The sequence below is a fragment of the Perkinsus marinus genome, assembly GCF_000006405.1.
Source record: "Perkinsus marinus ATCC 50983 genomic scaffold scf_1104296954446, whole genome shotgun sequence".
Lineage (NCBI taxonomy): Eukaryota > Perkinsozoa > Perkinsida > Perkinsidae > Perkinsus > Perkinsus marinus.
In genome coordinates this window covers 35,440-57,907 of record NW_003208140.1, presented here as the reverse complement: position 1 = coordinate 57,907, position 22,468 = coordinate 35,440, and the positions used below count along the sequence as shown (strand labels likewise).

The 22,468-nt window shown below is 42.9% G+C and overlaps 5 protein-coding genes and 1 non-coding gene across 6 annotated transcripts; 4 read left to right on the top strand and 2 right to left on the bottom strand.

Annotated features, from left to right (window-relative positions):
• Window positions 1–4,882: 4,882 nt before the first annotated feature.
• On the top strand, window positions 4,883–5,133 carry Pmar_PMAR026462 (hypothetical protein; the record flags this gene model as incomplete). The annotated part of the gene is made up of 2 exons (XM_002776103.1): window positions 4,883–5,023; window positions 5,080–5,133. The coding sequence occupies 2 exons, from the start codon at window positions 4,883–4,885 to the stop codon at window positions 5,131–5,133; spliced, it is 195 nt and encodes a 64-aa protein (XP_002776149.1).
• Window positions 5,134–9,148: 4,015 nt separating this feature from the next.
• Window positions 9,149–10,062, top strand: Pmar_PMAR026461 (hypothetical protein; the record flags this gene model as incomplete). Its single annotated transcript, XM_002776102.1, has 4 exons — window positions 9,149–9,247; window positions 9,702–9,838; window positions 9,881–9,968; window positions 10,012–10,062. The coding sequence occupies 4 exons, from the start codon at window positions 9,149–9,151 to the stop codon at window positions 10,060–10,062; spliced, it is 375 nt and encodes a 124-aa protein (XP_002776148.1).
• A 1,076-nt stretch (window positions 10,063–11,138) lies between these two features.
• Pmar_PMAR026460 (hypothetical protein) lies at window positions 11,139–12,238 on the bottom strand. Its single transcript, XM_002776101.1, has 3 exons — window positions 11,981–12,238; window positions 11,676–11,816; window positions 11,139–11,527 (listed from the first exon to the last, which is right to left on the bottom strand). Exons 1-3 carry the CDS (start codon window positions 12,132–12,134, stop codon window positions 11,235–11,237), a joined length of 588 nt encoding a protein of 195 aa, XP_002776147.1. The 5' UTR covers window positions 12,135–12,238; the 3' UTR covers window positions 11,139–11,234.
• A 683-nt stretch (window positions 12,239–12,921) lies between these two features.
• Window positions 12,922–15,037, top strand: Pmar_PMAR026459 (conserved hypothetical protein; the record flags this gene model as incomplete). The annotated part of the gene is made up of 5 exons (XM_002776100.1): window positions 12,922–12,973; window positions 13,818–13,924; window positions 14,735–14,797; window positions 14,847–14,930; window positions 14,975–15,037. The coding sequence occupies 5 exons, from the start codon at window positions 12,922–12,924 to the stop codon at window positions 15,035–15,037; spliced, it is 369 nt and encodes a 122-aa protein (XP_002776146.1).
• A 304-nt stretch (window positions 15,038–15,341) lies between these two features.
• Pmar_PMAR026458 lies at window positions 15,342–15,414 on the top strand. Its single transcript has one exon. It is a non-coding gene; the product is annotated as a tRNA-Thr (tRNA).
• Window positions 15,415–15,768: 354 nt separating this feature from the next.
• Pmar_PMAR026457 (short-chain dehydrogenase, putative) lies at window positions 15,769–20,503 on the bottom strand (the record flags this gene model as incomplete). Its single annotated transcript, XM_002776099.1, has 9 exons — window positions 15,769–15,876; window positions 15,923–16,054; window positions 16,184–16,287; window positions 16,623–16,717; window positions 16,862–16,993; window positions 17,347–17,542; window positions 18,850–18,908; window positions 19,085–19,262; window positions 20,170–20,503. The coding sequence occupies 9 exons, from the start codon at window positions 20,501–20,503 to the stop codon at window positions 15,769–15,771; spliced, it is 1,338 nt and encodes a 445-aa protein (XP_002776145.1).
• Between the last annotated feature and the right edge of the window lie 1,965 nt (window positions 20,504–22,468).

The window sequence follows — 22,468 nt, the reverse complement described above, 5'->3', positions numbered from 1 at the left end:
TGTAATGCTCCTCGTGAATTATAAGACGTATATGTTTACGCGAACACCGATGATACGATTGTTTTCCGGGAATGAAAATATGAATGTACTTGAGTTTCACGACCCGTTTCACGTGAAGTGGTATAATACTCCATGCAAACTATAAGACGTATATGTTTCCAATTGTTTTCCGTGGAGTAAAATGTGAAATATGTGTTTCACTCACGAGTTTTTTATATCACTAGGGTGAGTGCAGTGTGGATAATTTGATTATCAGAGGATGAGCGGAGCGGAGACAATTGTGATATCTACAAGGGGCGTATTACATTCTTACGCGATTTCGTAAATGTAATTTCGTTTCACGCTTACTAAGTGGAGTTTTGGACGGATACTTTGATACGGCTTCGATATAGTAATGAGTTATGATGCACTAAGCGTGACCGTTACTCATATACAATGGCCTAGCAAAACTTATGTGAGTTTGAGATGAGGATTGTGCAATTGCGTCTGAGGATGATAAGCGGATGTCGATCGTTTCCTACTGGTATTGAGATGACAACATATAAGTTTAGTATCTGTTGGAAAGTGAGGAGTATTATGATCATGAGTAATAATAAAGGAGAGCAATGGTACAGCCGATAGGGGTTGGCATTTCCGAATCATAAGGACAGACAGTAGACCAAGTATAACACCTAGACTCTTGATTTGAGTGTAGTGAGGCTTCAGCTGTCATAACCAAGGCTCTGAGGAGCTCACTTGTTGGTGGTCTGATTGTTGTAGGAAGATGTGATGAGTGCATCATGGGACGATGAATGGCGTCGAGCGCCTCCGAGTAGCTATGTACCTGCGTGCGATAAGTTCATTGTCATTGTATAGAGGCGATATCAGTTTAAGACCTCTCAGTCTTGGTTAGAGTTTGGTCCGTTACGCCGTCCCACCAACAAATGGTAGGTTATGCACTGAGGCGGTGCTAATACTGTAGGAGCGAACGGTGCATCGTTCGGTCTTGCATAGTGAACATAACATAAACAGATATATGAGGAGGTTGAGTTTCAGTCACTCACTTGAGTGGTGAAGTGGTTTTGCAGTGGTCGTGAAATATCAGACGGTACAGGTGTTTACCGATGGTCCGGGGAAACCAGCACGCATGTGCAGTTGGAGTTCCCCCCCAGCCTTCCGCCCGGGGAGATGCGGGCTAAGGACTTCGCTTCCTCGTTGTCCGTCGCCCTTCCTGGGTGATCCGTTGGTGCGGTCTCCTGCCGTTCAGCACACTGTGTATATTTTCCAATCACGATATAATGATTTGATCCCACTTCTGTATCTTTGAGATCATTGCACCCGCTACCAGTGTTGGAATATATGTTCGGTTTCCTCAGCTGAGCTCAGGAGTTTTCTCACCAATAATAGGAGTTCGTATACGGATTCAGGTGAGATTGTAGAGAAACCAATAAGAATTCCCTCAAGTTTCCTCAGAATTTCCATATCGGCACCTACACATGTAGTTGACCATTTGCATATTTTCCCGCACTGCCCGCCACACCGCCGATCAAGCTTATTCAAGGCTTTCATATTCCCTTAACCCTCTCTGTTGGGTTCTCTCACCCTATAGGATTGGACTTGCCCAGAGTCAAAATGTTGCTTACAAACCTCTGGAAGATTTTTTTTGTTTTCCGCTAGTGTTTACCCCATATCACGGGTGAAACTTCAATAAATGGGATTCTGCGTAGTTGTAGACGTAGGACTCAATTTAGTGAATCCGAGTAGATATCGTTCATTGTTTCAATGGCGGCAAGAAGCTCCATCGAGAGCCCCGAGAGCTCAGCATCCAACGACTCAGAGTAAGGGAGCTCGTATGGTGCTCGTTGTTAAATTATAACTCTCGCCGTTGTTGTTGTTGTTGTTGTACTTAATTGAATGAGCTTATAGCCCAATAATGTTGAGGATCCCACCTCAGCGAGGATTGTGGAATTAGTGTTATGAATATCACACGATTGACAACGGAATTGATCGTGTATTGATGAAAATGCCAGTGGTGGAGTTTCTACTATGGGGAACACTTTCTACTATCCTTTTCACATATCGCCTACTGTAACGTATCGCGTGGAAATATGAGAGGATCCTCCATCGCTTATTAAGGAAACGTATAATCGCTATGAACAAGCGAACAACCATAGCGAAGCGAAGCGATAATATACAGAGAGAATTGATATGAGGGTATGACGTGAAGAAATAGATGTGTTCAATCATCTCAACCTTAGCAATTCTGTTCAAATCTACACTATGGAAGATAAATTCGATGTTTAGAAATAGAAGGATAAGATCCTCTTGACGGTATCATCACCATAGCAGTATTGTTCTGGAGTGAGCGGGAAATTACATTTATTTGATGCTTAGATGCAATCCCTACAAACTGCCAAGTTCGGACTCATCGATTCGACGTTATGGTGAGCGCCGGCGAGAACGTGAAGAGGCTGTGGCTCAGCAACGGAAGCAACTGCCAGTGGGTCGGTGTAGATACATTATTGTAGTATTAGACTTTTGAGCAGTGTTCTAATTGACTGGCATGCCCAACTACATGTGTATGTGAAATTCTGAGGGAAATTTTAGGAAATTTTCATTGGTTCCTATACACTTTTACACGAATTGGTATGTAAACTTCTATAAATTATGAAGTGAGGAAATTTCTGGCGTCGGCTGAGGAAAGCGAAGATATATTCTAGCACTGGATTGAAGTTTAACCCTAGTGAAGAGAGAACACCAGTGAAAAACATATTTCACCATTCACTTCGCGGAAAACGTTTGTGTTATCGGTTTTCGCGGAAACATATACGTCCTATAATAACACGGAGTATTACGCCACTTCTCGTTAAATTCAGGTGAAACACCATTATTAACTCCCAATTATTATGTTCATAACGTATTATCAGTAGTTAATATAGGATTAATGGAGTTTTACCCGTTTTACGTGAAGTGGCGTGAAACTCCATGTGAAAAATGCGATATTCGCGATAATATGCAGTAGTCGTGAAATGCATTTTGCACTGGTTTTTTTCATATCACTAGGGAGAAACTCCATTATTTCCCTGTTGTAGTTGATTTCAACCTCGTGAGAAAATCTCAGGTGGTTTTCCTGATCTCGCAGTTTTTCTGCATATTTCTGATGTTGACAGTGTGTGAGGGAAATATGCACATGGTAAACTCTGTGTTGGTGACAATATGAAAATTTTTCTGAATGCTTGGGAAATTCTCTTTCTTTTATGAACATTTCTGCTCTAGCGCATATAAATTCCATTAGTTAGTGAGGAGCTCAGCTGAGGAAAGCGAACGTATATTCCTACTCCAACACTGGAGTTTAACCCTAGTGATTTGAAAAAAACATATTTCACGACTACTGCATATCGTGAATTTCGCGTTTTTTACCGAGTTTAACGCCACGTAAAACGGGTGAAACTCCACTGTATCTTACATGAGTTGCAGTAGGTTGAACGGAGACCTACTGTAAGCTCGATAGCTGCCAGAGTGAGTCGGCCGACAGGAATCTTCCTAACACAACCGAAAACATCAGGGAGATCATACACTCCGAAAACAGACACGAAAAAGGTAGGTTCTTCCTGGACTTGTGTGAGAGTGGTTTTAGGAAAACTGGTGATGTGAATGACTCCGATTTACCTATCGTCGCTTGTATGCCGTAGCGTAGCGCGAGATTGTTGTTACATAGAATGCCATGAGGCATCACCTAATTTTGTTGTCATCACGACTATACGATCAACCTTTTGAATATCTGTGCATTGTAGTATTTGAGATATATATAGGAGTTTCACCCTAATGATATGTAAAACACTAGTGAAAAATATATTTCACGACTACTGCATACCACCGCGAATATCGCGTTTTTCACGCAGTTTTACGCCACTTGACGTAAAACAGGTGGCAATTATTCCGGAAAACTCACAAAGAGTAAAGCCAACTGTTTATGAGATGATCCCTTCAACATCATAATTCAGAATCATGATGTCATACAACGTGTAAGGATAGAACACAGCAAACCTCTAGCACTGCAAGATGGAGGCTTGAAACAGAAGGAGACGACTTACTCTGGGGTGATCGTGGAAAAACGGAGTCCCTGGTATTTGAAAGAAAGCTGCCATACGTTCTTGGAAAATAGAAAGTGGGTATTTTTTCAGCGACATATGTTTGATTTCCTCAGCTCAGCTCAGGAGTTTCCTTAGTGATTATAAGAATTCACTTACGAATTCAGGCAGTTGAGAAACCAACAAAAATCTCCCAAAATTTCCACACTATCACTAAGTTAGTGACACTAACACATGTAGTTGGTCGGTATATATTTTACCGTACTTACCGTAGATTTCATATTGTCACTAACAATTCATCAGGGTTGGTTTCTGTGTTACTGGTGGAAAACAAGGTAGTGGGCATAAGGAAATGTAACAACACATATTCTTGACTTTCACCCAATAAGCGATTCTCTACTAGAGGACCTTTTTATCCTCAGCTACATAGCGAGCTGGAGGGCTTCTAGCTCGCTTTGTAGCTGATGATGAAAAGATACAATTACAGAATTACCCTGACACGACAATACAAGTTTATTACCATACCACCTTTCAGGAACATCCTACGTCGTAGAATGGCAACTGAGATGAAAAACAAGGAAATAAACAGATTGAATCGAGAAGCACGGGATAAAGTGAAGTCCAGGAAACGCTCACTGCACCCTAGGGTTCAGTTCTGCCCGAGTTGATTTAAATTTCATCGCTCGATGATAGAAATTGAAATGCATCATTGACCAATATCAAATCCAGTTCTATTTTACAAATCCTGAATTTGTTACAAAGACACCCTCGGAATTTGCGGAGATTATGGTATGTATGTTTAACAGGAAGAAATGTTGGAGAAATCTGAGATGATCACCGAAAGCAACATAGCCAACTTTGATGCCTATATGAAGGAGTATGTCTCCAAGGCTCGCGATGCAGTGGCAAAATGTGATGCCGTGAGTGAAATGAAGGATGAGAAAATCAACAAAGTAATTCCTCCAACGCTGAAACGTGATCCATTATCACTTTGGAATTGACAGTTGAGATCTCTAAGGAAAGACTTGTTGGTGCTGGAAAGAGAGACATCAACACTTCGTGAATTGCAACAAGAGCTGGACGAGTAAACCATAAGGGAGGCTTGATGATGAAAAGTTTATTCATTATGTTGAGGGTCATTGCTTTCCTTTTTATATCTATTAGATAGCATAAGTTGGTACAGAAGATGCTTGCGGTAAGTATTTTCTTTATTCAAGAGATAAAAAAATGGAAAAATGGAAAAAAATGGGGGAAAAATGGAAAAAATGGGGAAAAATGGAAAAAATGGGGAAGAATGAATGAAAAATGAAGAAAAATCAAGGGGAAGATCAGGATCAAGGATTAGAAGAAAGGGAAAATTTTGAAAAGAGTTACAACATTTTTTTTCAAAGGGTAGGTAACCTGCCTTTTCCTATTTTTTCATTGGAGACAATACTGTCCCTAAGATATTCACCACTACACAGTGAAAACACTTCTCATAGCAACGTTACATAGTAAGGATGGTATCAGCTTACATCCATATTACTAAGCAAGATTTCTGGTCATTGCAAGTGAGCATACTAATCTATCGCAAGAATTGCTGAGAAGAGAGGCCCTTTGTTCTGACTCGGAACTTCTGGACTCAGGACTTCTGAGTCTATTCCGTTAACTCGATACGTATATGTGAGGAGCGTGCAGTGAAACGGCTATGAGCTGTGAAAATTGCGCTTCACTACATATCTATGAAAGGTTCATGAGTATTATCAATTTCTCTTGATAAAGTATGCGTTATGTGAATGGCTATGCATGGCTCCAATTTCAGAGGAAAACTGTCTTTGTTGTTGGAGGAGAGATCGAAATTTCCGTGATTTGCTTGGAAAAATGGCACGCTCCTTACGGCACAATCACTGGTCTGGTCTTGACAAGAACATGTTGTATCCAAAGTTGAATAACGTGGCAAGTTCAACCACAGCCAGCACACTGAAGTTTCACCCATGATATGAAAAACACTAGTGAAAACAGATTTCGCATATGGTGTATATTGGAGTCTCACTCGTAAGTGGCGTTTAACACCAAGTGCATATCACGGGTGAAACCCCATTATATGACATACTTGTTATAGTTAATATAGGCGTATATGATATATTAGTAGAGTTACAAATGGTAGATATCGGAAATTTCTGGAGGAGGTGACCCCGAAAGAATGGCTGTTGGAAAAGATAGAGCAAAAGGCCGCTAGGGAGGAGAGAGTGAGACAATTGGTGAAACTGTGGAATGAACAAACGCTGGTGGAAATCCAATACTAGCACAGTGCGTGTCAAATTGATATGCAAATGTACTGTATGTAATTTTCCGAGAATAATAAAAATCGATCTGAAACTATATCGCGTAAGAAACGTAAGCATTGCTATGAACATGTGATGTGATGAAGGAAACCTTTCGAGACTGTGATAGCGACAAGTTGTCCACTATCATCAAACCCGGAAGAGAAAATGCATTTGCATATCAAATTTTCACACAATGGAGTTTCACCCTAGTGATATGAAGAACACTAGTGAAAAATATATTCCACGACTACTGCATATCCCCGCGAACGCCGGGGTCTTCACGGAGTATTACGCCACTTCACGTAAAACGGGCGAAACTCCACTGCATAACGCCCAGTTGTGCTTTGGTTTCATTTTGCCATGATTTCGTTGACTTTTTGATTCGTATGAAATTCATGTTACGCAACTGCTTTTTGTGTATTGTGGAAATACCGTCAAGTGAGCTCATACAGTGACTGCTGCTGCGGTTTTCGCTTTCTCTGGTTCTCGACCAGCACTTTGTAGGGAATCACCTGTTCGTAAGTTCGCGTTACCCAACGCAGCACTTCATTGAGAGAAATCGCATTTACGGTAGGCAACACGTAAACGAGGCGCAAGGCCGCTGAAGGAGTCCTCTAATGGAACGGCGCACGAGCAGAATAGAGAGTCAGAAAGTTCCAATGATGATATAAAACTGTAAGCGATATTTCCCTGCTGCATTTCGCGCGCGCCCTGGAAAATAAAAAATGAATCTACGAGGTAAATTGTGTTTCTGTCACTAAAACTGCATAAACCATCGCGGAATTTATATATTACTCGCGAACGATCGAGGGAAGAAGGGAAGAGCTAGCTCGGGAAGAAAGAACACATGTAACGCTTTCTAGCGTGCTTGAACTCATGGGGAATAGCACGCTGAGAAGGGGTTGGATCTCAACTCTAGCTTCTCCTCTCCTAACGTAGCCGAGAAGTTACAGGGTGAGGACCAATCCACAAAGCGTGTATGATTATCGCGAGGAAAAAGCAACTATTACATTGGCCTCGATGTGAGTAGATATTTCACTCAACCACAACAGCTCTTGGACGTACTTACAGAGCTTGAGGATAAGAACTTGTTGGCTATTCAATTGGAAGCGGAGTCAGATCAGGTGAACACTTAACATTAGTATTATGTTAATGACGGGCTACCTTATGGCTACATTATAACGTAGTCATTCCGAGGCTTATCTTACTCACGTACTCATCTGTTTTCTTCAGAACAGAATTATACACCATAGCATTGTAGAGTATTGCTTTGAAAGCAGTGGAGTTTCATCCATGATATGAATAACAATAGTGAAAAACATATTTTACATTTCACTTCGCGCAGAACGCATGTGAGCAGTGGAAAACGTGCAGAATACGTGAAGTGATTTGTCTCGTGCACCCTATTATCAGCGTCAATTCTACCAAATGTTTTTTCTCTGTGTAATGGAGATTTTTATCTTGCCTGGAGTTGGTCGGTCTGACTCCGGCCGAAGATGAAACTCTACTAAAGTGTCATTTACAATGTGAAAGTTACCAGCAGGAACACTGGAGTTTCACCTGTTTCACAGAAAGTGGCGTAATACTTCACGTGAAAAACGCGATATGAAGTGAATTGAGAACGATTGGCGAAATTAAATTCAAAATACAGGAAGCTTTGGAGTAATGATGGATAATGACAAAGGCGTCTTAGATCCTTGGAGAGCTCACACGCACATACGATGATACTGTTAGTGCTGCAGAGAAAAGGAAGAACGGTTTAAAGAAGCAGATAGAAGTAGGTATATGCCTATATCTGTCAATCAGTTTGGATGGTGAAATTCACACGATACAGTGGAGTTTCACCCGTGATATGAAAAACAATGGTGAAAAGCATACTTCGGCTCTCACTTCGCGGAAAACGCATGTAAGCTGTGAACAGCGCGTAAAACACGTGAAATTCTGAGAGCGTTTCACGTGAAATGGGATGATTTGTCCGTGGTGGTTTCAATCCACTTTATAGCGCGAATATCATGTTATTCACAGGGAGTATTACGCCACTTCACGTAAAACGGGTGAAACTTCACAGATGATAGTTTTACATATCACATGGAAAACACATCGCATGTTTTACGCCTTATTCACTTAGTCGAATTAGTAACAGTTGTTTCTGGAAATAGTGAGGAAACCCCCGAGCTCAGTTGAGAAAAGCGAACATTTATTCCTCCGACATTGGTTTAGAAAAATGTCAACCAGAAATTCACTAATAATATTATAAACGACATTTTACTTCATAATTGTGCGCGAAATTCAGAGTGTTGAGAAGTTGGTATCAGCCGAAGAAAAGGCGTGCAAAACGATGAGTGTTGCACTGGCTGATGAATCTATCATCAGCGAGATTGACGCGGAGTTGGATCACATGAGAAAGAAAGTACTCGAGGTAAGGCGACCTGGGAGGCTATGATAACATTTTGGTGATGAACTGTAAAGAAGAGAAACTCTGATAACCTGAGAGAAAGTTAGAGAATTCTGGCCATTGTACATTTGGAATTTCCGGGCGAAATACAGTTCAGGGATAACGCATGTGGTGGAGATGGAGCAGTTCAGAAAGCAATGAGATTAAATTCGATCTATCAAATGCCACATTATTCATACGTAATACGTATTACGTATCATAACAACTGTTGTTATAACAATACCGATGTGGTGACACCACGTGTGACACCACATGACGTTGTCTTTCAGCTATACTCAGCTACAGTGGGTGAATCACATTACGTGGACACACTAGAAATGATCGAAGGAATGGAGTTGAGAGTAGAGAGTGTTGCCCGAGAACTAGATGAATTTGAACGCCGAGATGGAGCGCTCATTAATACTCTTGAGAAACAGGTAAGGGGCTCATCTTATCTGTTCGAAAGATATTTAGTTGTTCAATGCGAACCAAACAGTTATGCATAGGTAGATTTTCGAGATGGATTTCTTCCCAATTTGCGACTTGTACGACTATTGACTACGGAAAGCTTCTAAAACGTTGGTATCAATCGATTCACGTTGTTATCAAAGTTCACTTTCGAGCTCAGTTTGGCGTCGAAAACACTACCTTGCATAACGGATTGGTTCACACTGTAGAGCTTCATCCAATGGGGTTGTTGGGACTTGATGTTTCGGTGACAAGATGAAAATTCTGAGAAAATTTTTGGGAATTTCTCACTGGTTTCTGTACACTTCTACCCGATTTTTTTGCCAATTTCTATGATTAGTGAGGAAACTCCTGCGCTCAGCTGAATAAAGCGAACATATATTCCTACTCCAACACTGGCCACCTATTGCTGAGTGTTCGTAGGTGGAGAAAGCACGGCGAGACAAGTTGCGCTTAGAAAAAGCCCAAGCTCATAAGAAGAGAATCGAACGCAGGTTGATAGCCGCTTACGAACGCATGGAGAAACCTGATGAGAAAAGCAAACCCGCGAAACCAATAAGGTAACAGTGAAAGTGAATCGGATAATACCATGAAGCGTTCAGGTTTCGATCGGTTCCCACGGATGCTACACAAAAACGAAGACAAACTGCTGAGGAGATCAGAAAGCAAGCTCTTAAGGAATACACTGAGGTGGGTGTATTGAAGGAGCTTTATTTGATGTCTCAAGTTGTAGTTGTTGGGAATCGATGCTGCTGAATATGAAATCCAGGAGGAACGACAGTGATATTCATGAGAGCGGTGAGTGAGCGAAGAGGATGTTTAGTCATAGTAAGAGTTTTTGTGTTGGATTCAGACACATGTATTCAATTCGATATCGTAGACTGATTTCATCGGTTGCCGTTCCCTTTCTGTCAGGCGCTACTCGAGGCATTGTTCGCGTTATACATGAAGTGCGGTTGGAGTTATCTCTGATAATCATCGAGTTGTGTTAGTTTCATGTTTTGGGCGTCTCGCTATGGATGAGAATGAATCGCAATGGAACATCGAGTTGCTTTATAGTGGACAACATAATAGGTTTTCAGTGAAAACTCAAACCCATCGAGAGAGATTCGAGTTGGCAATCAGACAAAACTCTCCAATGCTGCATAACCCAACTCGAAACAAGAAGATAAAACTTTAAAGGGTGCATTCAGAAGCGATTGTTGGCAGTAAAGTGTGTAAATGATATCAACGTATAGCGGGTGGGTTAGCCCAGCTGAATAGGATATCATATCGGCTTGAGTCTGGAAAGAAGGTTACAATACGGTGAGGATAATCATATCAACGATACCCCTCCCGATATTCGAACCATGGACCTTCCGTAATGCCAACAAGAATAATACCACTAGGCTATATGAGATGCATAATCTCACGAAGAACATGAAGCCTCTCTGATTCGATGTACATACTTGTTTCGCTACTCCCTCATCATAGTCATCACAAGCCGGGGTCGAACTCGGGCGTTTCCTCTACCGAACCGCCAATCGACCCACTAACCCAATAAGGCAGTAGTACGATACATCTCGTTTGAAGGAGACGATATCAGCCACAACAGTAGCACCAGCAATAGCAAGGAACAACTAAAATAAAGCCCCAGGTAGTTCGCGTTGAGGAAATGCAAGATTGTCCAAGATTTCAAGATCTCTAGCAACATACATCGCGTAGCTCTAAACAGATAGGTAGTGAATAATAGTACTATTACAAAACAATACACAGAAACAATGCTCACTGTCCTAGCAAACTTGCACGCATGCACAACATAGCATCTTTGACTAGTGCAATGAACGGTCAGCCTTCAGCCAACTCGAATCGGTTTCTGATACAAATCGTGAAAAACTTTTCCACTGAGAAAGATGGTAAGACCAGTAGCAAATGAATATAAACAACTGTGTAAATTATTCCGCAACTGTAGAAACTTTACGCCACCTTAACCGCTGGATTTACCCTTTCCGCACAGTAACGATATCGCGGAGGTGCTCGATGGTGATCTCGTCTTCGCCTCTCATGATGATGAGGCAACCCCCCACTGCATGATCTCCTCAATTCCACAGACCGCGATGACCGCGCGCCCATTAATTCACCCGCACTCCTAGATGCATAGTAGTAGTGCATTTGTCGACTTGATAAAGGAGAGTCCTCGAGTATGGTACAGAGTGGAGACGACGAGAAGGATTGCCTCATGGGAGGAGGTGGAGGTGGAGGGCAATAATCTGACGGAAAAAATATCACAAAAAACGTAGTGGAGAAATGAGTAATAAAATACACTCCAAAATCGTTGCGTGATAAAAATCACCAACAAGAAGCGATCTGTTATTAGTTATAACGGGTGCCTTACCGGCGATAGTAGTATCTTATTACTCGTAGCAGATCCACATCTAACCCACGACCTGTTTTCTGCATCACTGCTATGTCCCCTCTTGGGAAGGCATTCTTTGATAATCGAGGTGGGAGATGCTCCCACCAGGTTTGGAACCTGTGCCGGATTCATAGCCACGGCTCCTGACATATAAACACAGTTGAATACTACTCGCGCAGATCATCTACTCAGCAGACGATTAAAGCAACGGAGTCTCATCCGGAAGAAATATCCCTCTTTAAAACGTTCATATCTTATAAAAAACCACACGATGAAATCGAACCCGCGACCTCTGTGACATTATCACCTTCCCCTTCCTCACTCGACTGTTCTTCTGTTCTCGAACGATCACATTTATTAACTTCATACAATTCGTTACATTCAACTCGCTTCGCTCCGCTAACCTTCACACTGTACATTCCCTCCTCCGCCACCTCTGGTATTGACGAACCGCAACCCATCCTTTGAAACTTCACTATTACTACTACCTCTACCCTGCTAACGTACACTCAGTAGCTACACCGCTGTAGCAATAGCAATAAAAAAGGGAACAAACAATCACAACTGATATTATATAAATCTTCCCTGTGCGCTAAGATTCACCGACCCTTGAATGCAGTACACTTGCAATGCTCATGTTCAGATTTTCTCAGACATCTCCTAGATATAGTGTGGACTATCTAGGAAGAGGTTTTCATCTGTATACACAGTCTAAGGTTATTCTGAGAAATTATGATGGTGACACGAGACCCTCTGTTACCTAGTAAGAACTACCGATAACGATGTATGAACAAATGCTTTGCATAAGTACTACTACATGAAGGGATGTACTCGGAATACGAATACATTCAATACCCATAAATTACACTAGGCGAGTAATACAGATTCACCACCACTACTAGGACAACACAATGCGCTTACGATTAAATAAAAGGAATATACATTTCCTCATTCTCCACTACAAGAGTAACCGTTACTCAAGATACCAATTACGTGTTACAAATAGCGCTCGCCCAGATAATCGATTACGTTCGGGAACCATTATGTGAGCACAGTCCTATCCTACACAGATATACTGAGGCCCTCTGTAATAAAGCCTAGATGTTGCAAATAGCGCGGGCTCAAGCAACCTATTGAATTTTTCGAAGCTATCCTCAAGGCTGTCTCGTATTCCAGTGTGGTACGTAGAACAGCATTTTTCGAGTCGCGCGCGCCACAGTAATCGATTTATATTCCTCGCGAAATATAATGCTACCCTTATTATTCGGAGTAGGAGTTGGAGCATTGGCCGTACGACAAGGTAGTATGCACTGGGAGATACTCTGGAGGTGTGGTAGGAGATTATGTGAAAATTTCGCGGAAAAAGGAAAATTTTTGCCGAAAACTTTTGCCGAACGCATTTTGAAAACGATGGAGTTTTTATCCGTAAAATGCATTCGAATTAGTAGTTGATTAAAATTATAATTTATTCGTTCGCATTTGCACAGTATAGGAAAATATCCACATGGCGGTCAACTACATGTGTTGGTGATGACAATATGAAAATTCTGGGAGGAAATTTTTGGAAGTCCGTCTTTGTTTCCGAACACTTCTACTCGAATTCATATGTAAATCTCCATAATTAGTGAGAAAACAGTTGAGGAAAGCGAAGGTATATTTGTACTATTGTAATATGCGAGTAACACTCTAACAAAAGTGATAAAGTAACCTAATTTACTAGTACAAATAGTATTGGATATTTTATCTGATACAATTAATGTAAAATCGATCATCGTAGCGTCCTGTTTCCATACAGGTAATCGTCCAGAAATCTATAGTGTTCATTTTGAATTTTCCGTATGATTTCGAACAGTTTCCCATGTAAATGTTACAATCACATTAGTAACATTATTTCCCCCCAGTGCGGGAAAATATGCAAACGGTCAACTACATGTGTAGGTGCCGATATGGAAACTCTGAGGAAACTAGAGGGAATTCTTATTGGTTTCTCTACAATTTCACCTGAATTCGTATACGAACTCCTATTATCAGTGAGGAAACTCCTGAGCTCAGCTGAGGCAACCGAACATATATTCCAACACTGTTTTCCCCATTGTTGTTATCAAACTCTGGGTTGACGTCATTTCAATAGTTGATTCTCCTAGGTATACGATTCGCCAGTGCAGCTGGTATGAGCATACCGAGGATGTCGAGGTTGTTTCAATTATCTAACATGAGGGGGCTTGAAGGTTTCGAACAAACTATGTCACGAGTAATATCATGGAGTTTCACGCGTTTTACGCGAAGTGAAATGTGAAATGTGTTTTTCACAGCACGGGTGAAACTCCAATCTATTCAAGTATTTAGTATTTCTTCGGTGGGGAAAATATGTGCATTGTCAACTACAGAGGTGAAAACTCTCTAACATCAAATATGTGATAAAGTTTCTTGGTACTAGTAGACGATAACGTGCTCCTCTGTTCAGCCTTGGAAAATATCGCTCTCGTAAAGGCATGCTTCTTAGTACGTTGCAGTATGCATCCTCTATGACGATGCTATGTGAATATGGTGTAATTATTAAGTAGTGGTTGACGAGTCAAACACTCCAATATTTGTCAATTAAGATTTCCGTTCGATTTGGGATGAACTTTCCGTTGGAATTTTTTTGTTGGTAGTAGAAAAAAATTCTCATCAATTCTTCATAAGTCGTTTCGTAACATCCCTGCGACGTTCCGGTAAGTCGTAGATAAGTATATTGCGCTGGAGAGCTCTATCATGAATTCTTATCCAATTCGAAGTAATCTCGCGAGTATTATAGTCTTGGCCGACATATAATCCTTATTGAGTCATCACAAGTAGTATGCCAATGACTACAGAACATTTTATTGCGAAGCTCATATTTGAACTCTCATGAATATACTTTCCATATCGATAAGTCTATATCGAGCAGAATGGGTCGTTTGAGTCGTTTAGATTCCGCGACATTTACATGATATTTTATTAATTACAACATTGTCTCGGTTACTCTAACGCGAGTGAATAGTGACCACCATTTTATGAATTTTCCTTTTTTCTTGTATAGTCGGAAGCCCGCAAGATTCTCAATTTGGGGCAGACTCAGCTCAGCAGAGATAATATTCAAAAGGTAAGTCGCCTCTTCAAAGAGACGTCTACTTTTTTGTCTTCTTACTCAGCATCACCGACAACTATTGCTTTCCAACCATCCCGATCGAGGTGGAAGTACTTACATAGCTTCCAAGATTAATGAAGCAAAGGATGTAAAATCTCCTATGTTCATCTCAGCGTTTTGAATGTCTCTTAGTTTACGGCTAAGTCGTCTACTGCATTACATTCGTTGGGGCCTCCTTTCAATTGTGCTGAGTAACCGTCTTATCAGGTACTGCTCGGAAAACGACGATGAATTGCTCGAGTTTTATAGAGTGGCTGTAACCGGATTGTTTGTTTGCTTCTGTTGTTTTTATACTACTATTCAACCGAAACACCACCATTCGCTGAACCATAGATAAGACTATGAGTTATTGTCAATTCATCACGAGAGTTCTGGTTGACTCGAATCGGGGTGGACGGACTTATACGATCTGGAAGAGGTCACATTCATGGTGATGTATCATCAATCGAGTTCGTTGTAAGGAATTTTCTGGCCCAGAACGAATTTTGAATTAATATAAGCCTTCTTAGCTTAGTTGGTAGAGCACCCGCTTAGTAAGCGGGAGGTCGTCGGTTCAACTCCGGCAGAAGGCTTTTGCTCTTGTTTTTATGGGATGCTTGTTTCTGTGGTAAGTGCAAGTACTTTCCCCTCGCGTTTCGCAGTGTGTGACTCTCGAGCATCTGGGGATGATACTACCATATTCGTCTTTCATCTACCATCATGGTGGGAAACTGAACGTCGAATTCAAGAGACTCCCGCACGATGATTGTCGAACGACAACGCAACCAGTGGAAGACCTCGAGAAAAAGATCGAAAGAGGATGTTATATATATAGACATTAAACGATACATCAGAGCCACGAGTTGGGTATGATAGCATGTATAGTCCGGATCTATAATGCATAGCGTATAGGGGAAATAAAAACTGTCCTAACGCGAACGGCTTGGCTATATCATAGATCTCATCTTATCAACTGCAACTTGACGGATGTCACCTCTGCTAACACGTTCGCCGAAACTCTTGCCTTTCTGGGCTGCCTCGGCCAGATGTCTTCGCTGCGGTGAGGATGTGGAATTGACTGAACGACTAATTCGATCTTACAGGCTCAACAGCAGGGTTCTTCCGATAGATCGCAAGGTCCCCCTGCGTAAGGCCAACTCTGGAGCTCGTCAAATACTCATCGTCGATTAGCATTTCCCCTGTAAGTTCGGGATCATTGACGATGCAGAGTACCTAGAGTTATTGGGATTCCGAGCTTCGGAGGGAATCAAGATGGGCGAGAAGGCATACTGCTGTGAGAACTCGAAACCCGCTCGCGTACGTGATCGGAAGGTAGATGAAAATTTTAATGATTGGACTCACGCAATCAGCTAGAATGGTGGATTTCCTCCAATCGTCTTTTTTTCCCAATTCAAAATTTGTTGCGGCTTGCGACTCCACGACCGTTGCAGGCCACAGACAGTTCCCTATCAAACAACCGTGATAATTTGCGAGCTTCCAAAAAAAAGGTGCGGGGATTCACCACAACGAGTGAAACCTTGATCACTATTGTACTGACTATCGCCCTTGGGTTCGTCTGCGTCGATTTTGGTTTGGAACTTCAGAGCATATAAACATAACCTCTCGCGTCTGACGACTCGATTAAAATGTTCCGTAGGATGGCATGAAGATTTCTTTCGTATGTGCACAACGACAAAAACCATCATAAATACAGTCGATGGAGTACAGCCCAGAAATCAACCGCGCTTGAAGATGATGATAATGATACGGCTAACTAGACGAGCCCCGTGTTGCATCTTACCTGTGACATTATGTCCCTGTCCCTCTGCGGCTGCACCCAAAGCCGACATTGTCATACCGAACTTGCTTATGTTATATGCCGTCAAACCACGGTAACTTGAGATCACCAATCAGGAAAATCACAGGGCGAGTTCCCATCCCCGATAGCACCATCGCGCTGGCGAGTCGATCCGCTAGGTGCAATTCCGCATAACAATAGACCTCCGTTCATATCATTCCGACACCCATCCCTCTACTGACCTCATAAAGTGAGTGCTGATAGGAGGGGACATGTTGATGACTCTACCATAGTTGTTCTTTTTCATATGTGGTAGACATAGCTTAGTCATTATGAAGCTTCCTCTACTGTTGATCGATGTAATCAGATCAAACCTACGGGAAATGTGCTCTATAGAGGCAACAAATTGCACCTTCAATTGTAGACTACGATCATCCGAGGTGAGGTCAATCATTGACTTCATCATGTAGACTCAAATGGAGCCTACATGATGGAGTCAATGACTGTCAATGGCATCAGAATTCAGTTTAAACGTGTCCATATATGTAGAGATATCAAGAATTTGTAATAAGTTCAAGAAAGTGAGCGAGATCTCTAGGAAGCTAAGTCTTTCTGATACTAGGTTCCCAGACCGAGATTTTGACAGACATTCTCTCCATCGGTTGGATACACAAGTTGCGAAAGCACGGCAGTGACCATTGAACAAGTATCATTATCCGCCTACTACTTCCTTATGGGAGTCTGTTCCATAGAATGCCACCACATCGCACTGGCGTTGTTAATGAGGATATCTATCCGTCCGAACTTGGCAATGACGGCAGCCACACACTTCTCGCAGGACTCAGCATCCCTTAGATCTAGTTGAAGCGGCAAAACGACTCCTCCAGCTTCCTCGATCTCCCGGGCAACAGTATATATTGTACCTTGAGTAGTAAGAGTCTTATGATACCCCTTATGCGTGAACTCGTTGAATGTATATGTTAATCCTAGAGAGGGTCGTAAGCCAGAAGGAGAGTATTAGTACCATTCAAACCCACTACTACTACTACTACTACTACTACTACTACTACTACTACTACTACTACTACTACTACCAATACTACGATGGGAAGCAATGACCAAGACAGGGGGGAGGACAACTACTATGAATGGGGAGAAGGAGGATAACGTGTGGGCTATAACACTCAAAGGCCACTATGCCCACGGAGGACTATAACATATAGGGGCCACTATGCCTACGGAGGACTATAACATATAGGGGCCACTATGCCTACGGAGGACTATAACATATAGGGGCCACTATGCCTACGGAGGACTATAACATATAGGGGCCACTATGCCTACGGAGGACTATAACATATAGGGGCCACTATGCCTACGGAGGACTATAACATATAGGGGCCACTATGCCTACGGAGGTGTATAACATATAGGGGCCACTATGCCTACGGAGGACTATAACATATAGGGGTCACTATGCCTACGGAGGACTATAACATATAGGGGCCACTATGCCTACGGAGGACTATAACATATAGGGGCCACTATGCCTACGGAGGTGTATAACATATAGGGGCCACTATGCCTACGGAGGACTATAACATATAGGGGCCACTATGCCTACGGAGGACTATAACATATAGGGGCCACTATGCCTACGGAGGTGTATAACATATAGGGGCCACTATGCCTACGGAGGACTATAACATATAGGGGCCACTATGCCTACGGAGGTGTATAACATATAGGGGCCACTATGCCTACGGAGGACTATAACATATAGGGGCCACTATGCCTACGGAGGACTATAACATATAGGGGCCACTATGCCTACGGAGGACTATAACATATAGGGGCCACTATGCCTACGGACTAATAGTTACCGTGCACAATCAAGGATGCTTGTCAAAAATTTGGGTTAACGCGAGTGCGGCATAATAGCGAGTGTAATAAACACTTCGGCGATGGGCTCCAACTAGAATATCTATATTACGAATAGGGCGGACGATCTTATGCTAATGGGAATCAATTACGCTGACCAGGACATCATTTCCGGGAGGACTTCCTGCCGGAGTACTGAACTGTTGTCTGTATACCAATCCTGGAAATTTCAGACATGAAAAAGGAATTCTTCACAATTGAACGCAAAGAAACTGTCTCAACTAAATTGCCCGAGGAGTAGCGTTTATCGCACCATCCGTCACGACTACCATTCAAGGGCCCTACTCACCAGGCAGAGTAGGCGTCGGTTCCACAGTTTTTGCAGCAACAACGACCTTGGCTCCACATCTGAAGGATAGGTCAAACGCTGCGTCGGGGCTCAGGAGCCCATTCAATATTCAGGAGCAATATAAGAATATTTTCCAAAGAACTGCAACGCTCCCACTTCTTGGGGCGACTGTTGGCCCCATGCTAACATGCTTACCTCGCCAGTGCTAAAGCGCACTCTCTGCCAATCCCTCTACTGGACCCTGTCACTAAGGCCACTCTCCCTGTTAGATTCGGTGAGGTTAGACGTGGACATGACGCCATGCTCAAAATCGTACTCTACTGTTTTCCTTGAAGCACGTAATAAACTCGGCAAGGGGGTGATAGACTTCCTATAGCAAAGTTCAGTAAGCCTCCTGTTGAATTTGCAGGCCTCTAGAGCGAACATGTCGTTCTAGCGATAATATTCTCCACGCTCCACACTAACATGGGCGTACTCCGATTGGAATATGAACGAGAACAATTTATTCCTGTTGATTGGGAAAGTAGAGGCGTAAATATTCACAAATGTCAAATCACAATAATTACCCAAGACCATCACCTCCCCCAAACTAATGTGTTAATTGATGAGCACAGAACTTGTGGTTATATTCATCTTATATAAAGGTAGTTGCAGTTAGTCAACTATAAACATTACTGTGCGTGGCAACGCTTGCTGAGCACAGTCGACATCGAGAAAAAAGGGATCGTTGCAAATGGCATAGTACGGGTATTAATACAATAGCCTCGACTGGTACAGCCGCAGTAACTTGTCCATAGAATGGGGACATCTCATTCATATCATCTAACTAACGCTTACAGTGTCAATCAGCTGGCTGCCGCACACAACAGCTAAAAGTAGCCATGGCGTAATAGCATGAAGAATTAATAGTCATAATAGTAGCAGCAGAAGGTATTGTAGACTTAAGGGTTGTTATACGCACCATAGACTGAAATCACTAATACACAGGGTACGCTCGACGACCCCAACTTAACGACATTCCAGAGCTACGATTCGAGAGTATTTGGAAACGCATGGATGAAGAAAAAAGAAGTACAGTTTAGTACAGCGAGTCAGGGGAATGATAAATACACCACAGGAGGCAACCGAGCAAGGTAATGTCTCTGGGAGCAATCTCCGCTGTGCTCATTGGCAACATGTACTACACCTAACCATAGCAGCTGGATATGCACTCCATCATATGCGATGATACACTCGCCCCAGCTGGAGCATCCTTCACCGAAGCTCGTTATAGTGAAAATGGGACGAGACCCTCATACGAGTCCTCTATCATCGACTTACTTCTCTTATGACTACCATTCCACACCAAGCCAGACTCCGGAATAGTAGAAGCACTACGAGGCCGCTTCGAACTGGGTCTTCTCACTGGAGCAGGACTTGGATACAGCCTCTTGATGTTAACAACTAGCTCCCTGATCTCGTCCTCGCTAGCACCTCTCTCTTTAGCTAGCAACATCTGCTCACGATCTCTGACTGATTCCGTCAAAGTCTGCCGCAATGGTCCGTAAATTCGACGCTTGTTAATGTAGACGGTCGAGATATAACCACCAGAATTTTTCCACACTCCGGGAGGAGCCAAGTACTCCTTCTTACGAGTGGAATTCATCGTCACCATTTTGTGAACGTTTTCAACCACTGGCGAACTATTAAGTCTCGCTAAATCCTCCAATAAACCTCCTAAGCACCCCGCTTGATCAGGCACAGTAACTCTATTAACATCACTAGAAGCAGCCGATGGCGTTACGACCGTAGGTTGCGTTGGTGGTAGACCGTTAGTACTGAAAAAAGGGGAAACCCAAGTAGGATGGGGTTCACTAGGCCCAGTCAACACTGGGAACGCTTCATCATGATCATTGGCCTGTCGCACGAATGGTGACACTGACAGGTCGTTGGAAAATCCTCCCATCATATTGGTCAACCCTCGCTGTTGACTGTTGTTGTTGTTATTCGGAGTATCCGAGGTTAGAACACTAGTCAAGTACTGGAGCGTTTGGTTGAGGTTGTCGTAAGCGGGACTCGGCTTTGTTGTTGTTGTTCTTGCAAATAGTGGAGGTTCCTCATCTACTCCAGTGGTAATAGTTGATGTGGAAGAAGCACGAAGAGGCGATAGTGGCTGTAAAGATGAAGATGGAGGCATTCCTCGTTGATGATCAGCTTTAATATAGGACTCGCAAGGTAAGTCCAATACAACCAGAGTTCCAGCGCTGTTTCTGCTGCCGTTAATATGATCGGTCATTAATACAGTAAATTTGAAGTCTGAATAAATGTATTATGATTTAATAATATGACGATGACGCTGTTCATGACGTGCTCGACAGTCGCGCACGCCATTTTAATCGATATGCAAATGCTTCAACGACGTTGGTGTCAGTGAGCATATATATAACAATGTGAATATATCGTCTTTGATAACATAACTAGTCCCTTGCTCTTCAAGCAGAACGCCTTATTTGATCGCGGAAAGTCGCGCGCCACGCCACGGAAGCGCGCGCACTAACATCAACGAGCAATACGAACTTTTTACTCGCTCGGATCCAGAAAGAATGTACGTCTTGTATTAGGGTGACTTGTCATACCTCAAATTGAGGTCCTCAAGGGATCGCTTCATGAAAAGGTTGCGCGCTGAGATCGACTATCCGAACGAAAGAAGATGGACGCATTGAATGCCGTGATTAAAGGGAAAAATTTCCCCCTGACTGCGGGGAGATCGTTCATTCCTACTTGGCGAGAGAAATATGACTAGCTGGAGTATTCGTGGCAGAAGGGTGGTACCTACTGCTACTACTACAGACACTTTGGAGCTCCTAAGGTTGGCAAGGCATCACCATTTTTCGCCGACCTGGACGGCTTCTGCAACTGAAAGAAGATTATTCAGCGGTTCGGAGAGCGCGCGGCCAGTGAATATCATCATCCGACGGCGTCGGCTTATCTCGAATGGGATATGATGAAGCAGAAAGGACAGTCTGTGGCGTCTCTGGTGAACAAGCACAACGAGAAAACTATCAAGGAGAACCGGCATTACTTGACAACCATTCTGGAATGCGTCATTTTCTGCTGTACACAGGGGATCGCTCTCCGTGGGCACAGGGAGGTCTTTGAGATTGGGGATGACTCGAGTCAGAATTTGGGCAACTTTGTAGCTCTCACACGCTTTTTATCGAAATATGATGAAGTTGTCCGACAGAGGTTGACTGATGGGCCAGCGAATGCTAGATATCCACATAATAGCATACAGAATGATTTGATAGCTTCGGAAGCTAAGCTTCCTCGGCTAACCTTATTCGTCGGCAAGTATCCGCGGAAGTTGGAGAGTGTGGCACATTCAGTCTCATTTGCGATGACTCATCGCCGATGAGGCGAGAAACGTCTCACACGCGGAAAGACTATCATTATGTGTGAGGTATGTGTACGGTGATAAGATAAGGGAAGAGTTTCTCGGCTTCATATTGAGCGAAAAGCTGGATGCAGCTGGCCCCACGAACGAGATATTCGAGGCTCTAGGTACCGTGGCCATCAATCCGTCTGTGATGGTCAGCCAGTGCTATGAAGAGGCTAGCGTTACGAGTGGCGCCGTAAGCGG